Source organism: Colossoma macropomum, unplaced genomic scaffold (assembly GCF_904425465.1).
Source record: "Colossoma macropomum unplaced genomic scaffold, Colossoma_macropomum, whole genome shotgun sequence".
Classification (NCBI taxonomy): Eukaryota; Metazoa; Chordata; class Actinopteri; order Characiformes; family Serrasalmidae; genus Colossoma; species Colossoma macropomum.
This window is the reverse complement of record NW_023494790.1, coordinates 36,374,979-36,386,940: the sequence shown is the minus strand read 5'-3', so window position 1 is coordinate 36,386,940 and position 11,962 is coordinate 36,374,979. Positions and strand designations below refer to the sequence as shown.

The following is an 11,962-nucleotide window of genomic DNA, read 5'->3' as shown; positions in this document are numbered from 1 at the left end:
TCTGAATGTTGTTCACTGTTGGCTAATTTTCTACCTCATTCTGAACATGTACAGTTTTTTAATAACTTATTTTTATTTTGCAAAATACATAATTTTACATAATACACTCATGTAGACTCTCCTTTATTGTAGTAACAGTCTTCAGAAGCTGCTGCCTCTAAAAGCTAATTCTGGAGCACAATGCCCACCTCTTGATTTTGATTTGATTCCACTTGCTGGTCAGTCTGAGGTCGATGCTTCCAGTCTGGAATCTTTGTCCGTCGGTCTGTTTCTCTTTGCGCTCTGCTCCTGCGCCCTGTTCTTGTCACGTAGTTCAGGAGGTGGACAATGGCTGCTGGGGTGACTCCCTGCAGTCGCGTAGCTGCTCCCAGCTGAGGAACAAACAGACAGAACTTTACCACATCATTTTTTTCTCATAGTCCTAATATGGACATTAAATTAGACTGAAATTAAATTTGTCCTGCAGATGGCGCTGCGGCTCCTAGTTACATAAAAGCTGCGCTCAGAGATGGATGGGTGCTGACATGAAGGCTGTGTCCAAAACTGGAGGCAGCTGTCTTGACGCCTTGCTGCCTATGCTGTCTCATGAGTCAGTGCCTTAGAAGACAGCGTTGTGACGAAGGTCCCTGCAACCGCATGGTCTTTGAGACACGCTTTGAATGCAGTGATACATTGCATCACTGCCAAGATATGACAGCTCACTGTTAGCATTAGACATTAGCATCTTTTACCCAGAATTCTTTTAAGAAAGCATGCAGAGCTTTTTATAACCAAAACAAAAAGCATTGTATTTGTACACACACCAGTCTCTCTCCTCCACTGCGTCAGTGCCGCTGTTTTCAGCTATTTTTTCCTAGGATTATGGGAAATGTGAGGCAGCAGTGGACACATCAACACCGCCTTCAAAAAACAGAGGAATCTCAGCAGGCGGCGTTTTATATGAACATGTGATTCGGACATGACTGGATGTCTTCCTGCCTCAAAATATGAATGAGCTGGTAGCATGTATTACATTTTAGACACAACCGAACTCGCTGATCAATAACGATCCTTTCTGGTGTTGCCATGGCGACAACGGTGATGGCGGACTGCCTGTGTCCTGGAAACTGGAACTTTTTCATAAAAGGATTATAATCTCTGAAAGCAGCTCAAGGAAGACTCTGAAGATCCGAGTTATATGAGGAAGCAGTTAAAGTGTCAGCTTTTGAATGAAGCCACGAAGCTCTTCACACTATTTTCATTTTTCTAAAAATGGAAAGTAGCCTGTCCAGTGTCACCATTTGCCCGTTTTGTGAGGAACAAACGATATCGATTTGCACTTGAAGATAGTTTTTATTTTCGTCCTGTTTTTTTGCTTCGTCTAGTTTGGAGCTGCATCTCCAAAATCAACTCAAACAGAGTTAGAGATCTGAGCTGTGAGTGAAAGAGTTTATACAGTTTCAGCTCCTGAATGAATCTTTTCACATTTGTGAAAAGCGTCCTGCAAAGTGCCAAAGATTATCCCATTAAGGCAAGGACCTTTTGATTGATGCTGTGTTCAGCTTTTTTCCCCAAAAAAATGAGGCATGTCCGGTGCATTCTGATGCGAAAAAATTGTCTGAATAGGCCCTTTCCACATTTCTGCATTTTTTTCTGCTGGAAGTAGTCGTTGTAGGGTAACGCTTCTTCCGCTAAAGCAGTTGCAGTAGCAACAATGACGAGTTGAGCGTGTACAGATCACTCAACTGTTAGAGCTTGAAGCAAAAACAACCTTATCTCAGTTTCAAAGGTTTGTCAGCTGAGGATGAGCAGAGAAAAAATGAGTTTGTGAAATTATAAAGGAATAAACTTTGTCATACGGAGTAAACAAACCTCTGTGTCTGCATTTCACCGCTGCTGACTGACAAGTTAACGTTACACTGAATGCATTTTGTGCTTTAAAGTTGCTGCTGCAGCCGCTTTCAGAGGAACAGTTTTCATTTTCTCCCTCAAAAATGATCAGCGACTGAGAGAGCGAGTGCTCGGCAAGGAGTAGGTGTTCGGTCACTGGATCCGGTGGCTCCAACTTAAATGGTGCCTGAGTCACGAGAACGTAACTGCTGCACCATTTAAGGTGGAACGGGAAAATATGAACAAGAAGCTGACTTCAGCCTCGCGACTTTTTAGTGTTTGACAGTTTCTCGTTGCAGATTAAACTTATCAGGAGACCAGCTCAGTGCTTATAAATGCAAATAAGAAAACGTCTACAGTGGCACTTCAGCGCTCATTTTAACTAGTTTATTGTTAGCGAGCTGTTTCAACATCTCCAGCTAACATGGCTAATCTAGTGGTTTGGTTATAGTAATTTTTACCTGTCCATTAATTTATCACTCTTGCAGATGTTAGCTGACGTTATTGTGCTCTGATAGCTGTAAAAGAGTTTTTCCACAAATCAATTATGTCCTTTATCTAGCCTGGACTCCCACATTGTTATGTGTTTGGATCTCCACCAGTTCTTGACACATCCTGGAATTTCAGTCTTGGCAACTATGACAAATATGAAGTGACACACCTTTCTGCGGTGAACTGCAGTGATACGATCGCCTGTATTTCTGAGGTTAATAACGGTCCATAAGGCAGTAGCGGCCTATGTTCCATGTTTTTGTGTTGTTTATTCACATTGCATTCGGTGTGTAATGGCCTTTAAACAGAAGTACACAATTGGCTTTTTTTCCCTGATGCTGAAACATTAGCGTTTCGCTAACTCTTGCGGTCCAATCTGAGGTCAGATCTTGAGGACCTCCCAGAGAGAATGCTGTTTGAATTTGGGATTTAATCTGTCCAAGAAGCCAGAATTAAATCTAATGATTTTACTATTGAACATCAAATACTGAGCTTGCAAAGAATGTACATTTTCTGAGCTAATCTACGTTTAAAAATGCGTGTTTACTCACCGTGCTTGGCCGCGCTTTGTCCAGTATCTCTCGAACCTCATCAGAGAGGGACACAGGAAGAGAGAAGTAGTCGATATCTGGGGGCAGAGACAGACTCTCCTCCTCTCGCATTCTCTCCATCTCCCTCTGCTGTTTTTCACAGTGCGGTCGGTACACAGCTACAGGAGAGCCACACAAATGTCTCCGGTAAGTAACTAAAGCCATTTTAAACTAGAGGTGATGTGATATCAGCATAAAAAAACTACATCACAATATATTTTTCCTCCAGCAGCACTGCTGTGTCTGATCCACTCAGACCAGCACAACACAAACTAACACACCACCACCACGTCAGGGTTACTGCAGTGCTGAGAATGATCCACCACCCAAATAGTACCTGCTCTGTGAGGGTCCATGGGGGTCCTGACCACTGAAGAACAGGGTAAAAGGGGGCTAACAAAGTATGCAGAGAAACAGATGGACTACAGTCTGTAACTGTAGAACTACAAAGTGCACCTATATAGTAAGTGGAGCTGATAAAATGGACAATGAGCATAGAAACAAGGTGCTCATAACGTTACGCCTGATTGGTGTATGTGGCCAGTGAAAGTTACATCGTTTGAAATGGACATATTCATTTTCGTACATAAAGAGAGTACAAATGAGCCCTAACAATGTGGAGAGGGAGGTGGATGTAGCATTAGGAGTCTTGCCCATGGATGTATATATTGTGATGAGCTTGTCCAGACAGAGGATCGAACCCCAGTTGAGATGGGCAGTGGTGTAATCCACTACACTATAACAGTGGTTCCCCAAACTGTGGTGTACCCTCAGGGGATCGCCAAATGACTCTGGGGGTACGCAAAAAAAAATTAGACATTTAACATTTACACTAATCTAAAGTCAGTGGCTGATTTCTGGACAGCGGCTCTGGTGTATATGCATAAGTGATGACTGTGTATGATACTTGTAACACTCTACTAGGTATTTTGCTGTTTATTTATTGATACTTGTATACAAGGCTGCGTTGTAGAAGGCGGCATTTCACTCCGGTTCCTTCTGCACCTCACGCTCTCGGGGAAATTAACTAACTAGTTCGTCATGCGCTATTATTGCCGTGAATGAAGTGAGTATCGTTTACTAACTGTTGTTAAAGCATATATACTTCTTGTTAGTCGTGTTTGTGAGTTGGTTTCGTTTTCACAGACGTGGATTAGTTCGTGACTGTAGTGAAGTATTAGCAGAGACATTATAAAGGAGGAGACAGGTCAGTGGTTAAAACATGAACGGGAAGGTTCATAACGCTTTAACATGGCATCTGTTTACGAGGAATCCTGCTGTTCAAACCAGTCAGCTTGCTGTTTAAGCCGTGCTGTGGCCCCCGCCTCGCTGTGGAGATCCGTGCAAGCGCAGTAACAAGAACAGGCTGAAAAATCGTGTTTCTTTGTGTGTTATTCGAGCCAAATGCAAAACCTATTTATGCTGTTTTGGTCAGATTTTATCAGTGATTTCAAATAAGTATCTGAAACATTAAAATGGCTTTTGGTTTCGGTTTTATACGCCGGATCTTGTGTGGCTGGTGTGGTATAACTGCCTGCCGGTGTAGCCAAGATGGCGGTTGAGTGGACAGACTTTCCTTTAATGACTCAGGTATTAGTTTGTAGCTTAGCCGTTAGCACTTTGGTTGCATATTCCTATTGCTGGTTCGAGCTGTAGAGCTGTTAAAGGTAAACAGGTGACGTTACTGTGCTAAATGTGATTTGCGGCATGTTCGTGAACATTTGCGTTGGGTTAAATGTCTGAAGGGGTACGTGACCATGAAAAGTTTGGGAACCATTATGTTAATGCTAATAATTCATGTCCGTCCCACTGTTGGCATCATAAGACCTCAGAAAGAAATATGTTATGATGCGTATCATAATATATAACTGACACATTTCCCACATCTACTTTACCGAAGTGGTTATCGTTTGCAGTCCTGCGCTAACTCAACAAATTCAGGTCCAAGATATTCAGGGAGAGGTTTGAATCATCTCTGTTAGAGTGGGAAGAGAAAAGCTTCTACTGGTTGGCGAAAAACATTTACCTTCAATTTTTATCCTCTCAGAAAATTCCACGTGCGGTGAAAGGATCTCGGGAAAAGCGGAGGCCACCATATTGAAGGAGACGTCTTTATACTGCAGCATCTCTTCTCCACTTGGAAAACAAAAGACAGAACATTAGACAGAGTACAACGTGTTGGGTTTTCTTAAACTGAGCAACTCATTCAAGACATTTATTCAAAGTATCAAATCTGTGTGTGAAAAAGTGATTTATTGAAGATGCTAATTTGGTTTTAATCAGGATTTTCCTGACTTGACAGCAATTTGTTGATTATGGTTCATTAGGGTCATTTCTGTGTGGAGTTTGCATGTTCTCCCCGTGTCTGCGTGGGTTTCCTCTGGGTACTCCGGTTTCCTCCCACAGTCCAAAAACATGCAGTCAGGCCAATTGGACATGCTAAATTGCCCCTAGGTGTGAGTGTGTGTGACTGTGTATGTCTGTCTGTCTGCCCTGCGATGGACTGGCGACCTGTCCAGGGTGTATCCTGCCTTCCGCCCAATGGCAGCTGGGATAGGCTCCAGCACCCCACCGTGACCCAGAAGGATAAGCGGTTTAGATGATGTATGGATGGATGGTTCATTAGGAGACCATTTAGTGCATCATGAAATCTCAAATTTCACTGATTTACTGACCTGATCAGAGTGCTCTTGGTCTCACTGATGCAGATGTCCCTCAGTTTCTCTCTCCAGCGAGAGGGCGACAGCGTGACGGACTGCAGGGCAGAGAGAGCCTCGCTCAGGCCCTGCCTCACTCGGACAGCCTCCAGGTAACGGTGTGAGGACACACAGCCAATCTCCTCGAAACCTGAGAGAAACCAGGTTAAACAGATCAATTCAGTTCTAAATGAGTGTAATTTAAGGAGCGTTCATATAAAAATAGAAACAATGAAAGCAGAAAATATATTAATTGTGATTTTATGGATCTTACACAAACAACAAAACAGTGCAGTAACACCTTCAGAGATCCACTCTGAATAATGTTTAGCTGCAAATTCTCCTCTATATTGCCAACACCTGCAGCTGAAACTAACATTACAAGTAAAAAGACTTTTCCAAACACAATGTAGTTCATTTTGTCCTGTAAAACTTTCTCCAAGCACTATTACATAATCACTAGACTGCTATGTTTATGTGTTAATGGGTATTTTAATAATTAGCATAAGTGCGCTAAGGGAATGTGAGCTAGCTAGGTAGTTAACTCTGTTGCTATTAGCATGTATGCTAGCACCAGTCCCAAATCTTGAACTTTTACACCATTTTTTCCTAATTAACCCTTATTTTCAGTGGTGAATTGTACCAGGTAGTGCTAGGCCTTCAGTTCAGGCCATATATGTCAAAACTGTCAAAAACAAGGAAAAAATAGCAATCAAAAGGTTTGGGAACCACTAAGCTAACGCTAATAATTCATGTCTTTCCCCCCACAAACCGGGTATTATATAACTTGCAGACCGTCTGACTGCAGAAAATAACAGCTGGTCAAGACTGTTGACATTGTGAGACCTCTGAAAAAATATATCATGATGCATATTGTGATCTATTATTGACACACTGCCCACACCTACTCTATAGGAGCATATAGAAGCATAAACACTCATAGAAGTGTATAGATCTATATAATATAATCTCTACTAGCGCTCCTACAGTGTTCTAGAAGTGTGTTAGCACTAAGCTAATGCTGATTCACATTAATGTCTTTGGCCATTACAGTCTGAAGGCCTAGTAACACCAAGTACAATTTTTCAGATGAAAAAAATGGATGCGATTTATAACACAGTGGGATCTTCACGCCGACTCCGAGCAATTTCTTTTGTTTAAACACTGAAAACGCAAGAAAAAGAAGGATAAGGAAGAAGAAACAGATTCTTTGAGCAGCGGGGATGAATTATTTGTCCTTAAGACACCAACATGGTGTCAGTCATGACGACAGATTCTGAAGGTATTTTCTGTGTCAGGCTCTGCTTCTGCTTGTTAGTCCTTTCGTTGAAAAGGAGCGTTCGTTAGCGAGGAAAGCTAACAGTTTGTGGTTCTTCATGGGCATGAACAAACCAGGATCTAGATAAACTAAAAAATGGATTTATAGAGTTACTGTAATGTACTCACTAGGCTTCGGCAATACGATAGTATATATCGTTACTGTGCTAAATTATGTCACAATACAATACAATAAGCTTTTCTGAGCATATGGATATTGTCAGTATGTGACATTGTGAAGTATTGCCCACTTTTCAGCATACCTTTGGGCGTAAGGCGAAGGTCAGCGTTGTCTGGTCTGAGTGATGTTCTGAACTCAGCCCGGCTGGTGAACATGCGGTACGGCTCCGTAACCCCGTGCCCCACCAGGTCGTCGATTAGAACGCCGATATAGCTCTCAGTGCGTGAAAGAGATAGAGGGGGCAGAGAGAGGGCAGTCCTACCGGCGTTTACGCCCGCCCATAGGCCCTGAAAGGATAGAAAGGCATGTCAGATTTGTGGATTCATATGGGTTTGATAATAACTGATTATAAAATATGACCTAAGGAAACTTGGCTGGCCACCTACAGCCTACTAGCATAGCAATTAATAAATAAAATCAAAATGATCAGGTGACAAAGCTTGAACCAATCAAATCTGACTCAGTACTTGAACCAAATTAGAAGGCAAATATTGACATTTAGCATATGCAGTTTATAGTTAGGCCCAGTGTCACGATTACAGTACAGAATGTGTTCCTCCTTCTGTCTTTAGGGGGTGCCGTGTTTAGGGTTGTCAACAAAGTCCATTAGTCATGAGAATATCATCACGTTATTTACATAAAAACAAAAGCTAACAAAAACGAATGCTCTGTAATGTTCATACAATGCATGTGGTCAATCTGACAGATTGCAATACGTTACAGGAAGTGTAGGGGGCGATATAAGTTCTTTTGTTTCAATGTGCCACTGTTGCACAGACCGAACTTTGAATGATGGTGGCCAAAGGGACAGATAATCGTTAGCTGCATCTTGTTTACCTGAGCTGCTGCCTCTTCATAGCCTGTGGTCCCATTAATCTGACCGGCGAGGAAAAGGCCCTGAACGCTTTTCAGCTGCAGCCACGGGAAGAGCTGCGTCGGGCAGACGAAGTCGTACTGAACCCCGTAACCTGCCGAAAAGGTAAGATCAGATGAGGCCGAAATCTCACTCTTCCAGTTCACGCATCCTACCGTGGGATCCTGCCTTACCTGGTGTGCGAATATCCGCCCGCTGCAGGGCGGGGATCTCTCGGATGAGGCGGAGCTGCATCTCCGGTGGCATGGTCATAGACAAACCCTGAGGGTACAGGAGGTCAGAGTTCAAACCCTCCGGCTCCAGCCACACCTGGTGCTGTCGACCTGGAAAGCGCAACACCCTTGACTCTATGGAAGGACAGTACCTGAGTGGGGTGGAGGAGGAAAGACATGCAGTTAGGTGGATGTTTAACTATGCTGCCTAAATCTGGTACATAGTTTATTATGCAATGGTTTTTGAGTGTGTTCAGAGTACCTGGGTCCTTTGGTGTCCTGTTGTATGTGAGAGTTCATGTGTAGACTTTCTCTGACCACTCTGTCGACCCCAGGGGTTGTGTATGTCAGATGACAGGGGATCTGCTCCTCAGGCTGTCAAACAAAAGATCTAATGTAACACTTTTGTTTATCAAAAAAAATCAAAATTTGTTGTTTAATTACAGGTACAGGGCCATTTCTTTCACTAACTTCATTTATTTTATTTCCAGCCACTGAGGTATTCATATGAGGAGATTAAGGCCCAATCCCATTTCACCCCTTGCCCCTACCACGTAGCCCTTACCCCTCTGTTTTGTGCTTTCATGTCTAGGGGTAGGATATCCCAATACTTGTTGAGATAGAGGGGTAGGGCGAAGTGTTAGGGCTACATAGCCCTCCAAACAGAGGTTTTTCAGAGACTCCAAACAGAGAGTTATGAGGAAAAAAAAACGGCAAGACGGAGCACAAGAGACCAAAGAAACCCACAAATGTGAGATTTTTTTCCATCAAAAAATTACGATAACCACTGTATTACCTTAGTTTAATGTCGTTTTAATGCATTATGGCTCTCTTCTTCATAACATGCATGAACAATTGCTAGTAGTAGCTGATGTCTCAGTAGCTAAATTTCCTGTTCCACCTTAAAATGATCCAGCAGTTACATTCTGGCACCTCAGATGTCAGAACTGCTGCATCATTTAAGGTGGAACGATGATAAATAATTGCCCCCCCCTCTTTGAAGGCATATGATGCTCTAAATGTAACTAAAGCCCAGCAGTGAGGAGCTGAACTTTACCCTCCTCTGCTGTCACTGCAGACTGGCAGGGTCGCCTACAGAGCAGCGCTGGTAGCTGTTAATGAAGTGATGCTCTTTTTATTTGAGGGTCCCATTTCAGAACACTCAAAAACAAGGGGTAGGGGTAAAAATAAGGAATGGGATTGGGCCTGAATATATGATAACCCACTTGCATGAGGAAGGAGGAAGTCAAAAGAACATAAAAACCAAAGTTTCTAAAACTGGACTTTAGAAAACTGTCCACCAAAATTGTCCCCATCAAGCTTTCATCGTTGAGACAGAGGAGAAAACCAAGCTCCACTCTTACTTCAGATCTAAAAAAATCCACATCCATCCTTCCACTGCGAGAAGACAACTCAGCACTATGGGTCTGAAAGGATGTATAGCTGTCGAGAAGCCCTCACTGAGAAAAGGAACTAGAACACCTAAACTGGACATCTGAGATATGGAGTGAGGTTTCATGAATCTAACTTTGTGAAATTTGGGATTACTTAGATTGTGAGGAACAAAAAATGCAACCAACTTCTAAGACTAAACTTTGAATGTGTGGAAAAATATCTTTGAAAAACTGCAAGTAATGAAAATAATGGAAGCTGTAAAAACACCAAGTATGAACATAAGAATCTGAGCTGGAGTGAATGGACATATGCAATTGTGAGATTCAGTGCAAAGGAAGGTTCTTTGCCAAGTGGACAGTGTTTCTTTCAAAGACATTTAAGCTCAACATGTTTGACCATCAGTGAGTGTGGCAGGACACTATTCAGCGTCACCATGTGGCCATGTTATAAAATGCTAATTGTTAAAAGGACCAAATTAGTCCTATCAACCATGGATTTTTCAATTGGACTGCCCAGCAGACCAGCCTACAGGAGTCAATGTCTCTTACTGAGTCACTGACTGACTGACTGATACTAATTGTTGAAATATGAACTTAAGCTAATTTTACTCTTCCAGATGTGGATACCAAGCACAAGTACATGATCAATACATGCACCAGACTGTAAACTGGAACGCTGAGTGCCTCTTTTTATTAAATATTAACAGTATCATCTATCGGGACATTCTAACAAAGATCGATCAGCAATTTTAAAGAATAAATCTGTCCCAACTCCTCCTATTACACTTGTCTGAATGTATGATGTTTACCTTGCAGTGTGTGTGCGTGTTGATGAAGCTAAACGGAGTTGGTCGTGAGTCGGGCAGGTGAAGTTGTGCAAGGGAGAAGTCGACCGTCTCTTTGACGATCCGAGGGGGCGTCCCGGTCTTCAGGCGGCCGAGCTTTAATCCGAGTATCTCTCTCAGACTGTGGGTCAGTCCGGCGCAAGAGGGAGGTTCGCCCATCCTCCCCCCTGGAGAAGTGGTCTTGCCCATGAAGAGGGAGCCGGAGAGGAATGTGCCGGTAGTGAGAACGACAGAACTGGAGAGGATTTCATTGCTTCCATCAGCTAAGAGAAAGACACAAAAAGGAGGGGCATAAATGTCTGTATTTATGTGCTGAATATGCACCCAGAATTGAGGGGTCATTCCTCACCTAGGCGAACTCCAGTCACTCTGTGTTTTCCTGGCCGTTCTGGGTCAGCGGTGGACACTAACAGACCTTCCACAGATCCCTCAATGACAGTCAGTCTGGGCATGTTCAACAACTCCGACTAAGAAAGGAACAGAAGGAAAAAACAACTTAAAAAAATGGAGATGGAATGATCGATCGGCTATGTATCGGTATCGGATTTTTAACCCAAATATGGGATCGGCCGATACTTCTCTAAGTTAGCCATTCCTGAGAGCTGATCAGTGACGTAACAATATGGGCCATATTTAAGGATTGCTGCAGCCTTTTGTGAAGCCCCTTGGTCACAGGACCCTCGTTCAAACGCTAGATGGAAAATACAGACCTTTTGACTTTTGACTACAGGACTAAAGGCTTATTTTTATAGACGAAAAAACGTACGTCAAGTTTTGAAAATGAACACGTATATTTATGCCATCTTTCACACCGAGTCCCAAATTGACGCTGTCTAAGTTCCTAAGCCTGCTCTATTTTCTGTGTTGTATGAATGCAGTAAAATCATAGCTCCACTGTCATGGTTGCAGCCCAAACAAATGTGCGTCAGGATGGCAGCAGAACTCTTGTAGCAGAGCATAAAAGTGTATATGACAAGCAAATGTTACAGGCAAAGAGCTGAAAGGCTACGAATCATGGTACGTATGTTACAGCGACTGTATTTAACTGTAGTTAATTCAGGGAATAGGCCTTAACAGTCCAGCCCCGCCCTCGATTGACTATCATCTGATCATGCTGAAAGGCGATCGGTGATCGGCATCAGCCCCAAAAACACTGACTGGCCCACCTCTAATAAAAGCAGGCCCTAGAGTAGACCCCTGAGGCACACCAACAGACATTTTTCAGTATAACAAAGAAAAGGTTTATGCAGTACCTGCATTTCCAGTATGCCTAACGCAAACGTGAGCTACCTGTATGAATTCTTTGTAGCGGCCACGGTCAAGCTGTGCCCTGGGGCCCCACACAGCAGGTCCCTTTCTACGGTTGAGGATGGAGAAGTGAACCCCAGCGTAGTCCCCAGCCCGTCCCATCAGTCCATCTAGAGCATCCACCTCCTTTACTAGTTGACCTTTCCCAACTCCTCCCAATGATGGGTTGCATGAGAGAGCCCCT

At 43.1% G+C, this 11,962-nt stretch overlaps 1 protein-coding gene across 2 annotated transcripts in view; it reads right to left on the bottom strand.

The window, feature by feature from the left end:
- Positions 1 to 122: 122 nt before the first annotated feature.
- The window catches only part of mto1 (mitochondrial tRNA translation optimization 1), a 17,427-nt gene continuing 5,587 nt past the window's right edge, over positions 123 to 11,962 (bottom strand). For both annotated transcript variants that reach the window (XM_036573253.1, XM_036573252.1), the window contains exons 3-13: positions 11,761 to 11,960; positions 10,820 to 10,937; positions 10,435 to 10,733; positions 8,494 to 8,606; positions 8,193 to 8,383; positions 7,983 to 8,113; positions 7,228 to 7,432; positions 5,627 to 5,798; positions 4,978 to 5,087; positions 2,913 to 3,070; positions 123 to 371 (exon numbers count right to left, since the gene is read on the bottom strand). In XM_036573253.1, the coding sequence (XP_036429146.1) occupies positions 165 to 371; positions 2,913 to 3,070; positions 4,978 to 5,087; positions 5,627 to 5,798; positions 7,228 to 7,432; positions 7,983 to 8,113; positions 8,193 to 8,383; positions 8,494 to 8,606; positions 10,435 to 10,733; positions 10,820 to 10,937; positions 11,761 to 11,960 (1,904 nt within the window). In that variant the 3' untranslated portion in view covers positions 123 to 164. The remainder of the gene's footprint in view (positions 372 to 2,912; positions 3,071 to 4,977; positions 5,088 to 5,626; positions 5,799 to 7,227; positions 7,433 to 7,982; positions 8,114 to 8,192; positions 8,384 to 8,493; positions 8,607 to 10,434; positions 10,734 to 10,819; positions 10,938 to 11,760; positions 11,961 to 11,962) is intronic.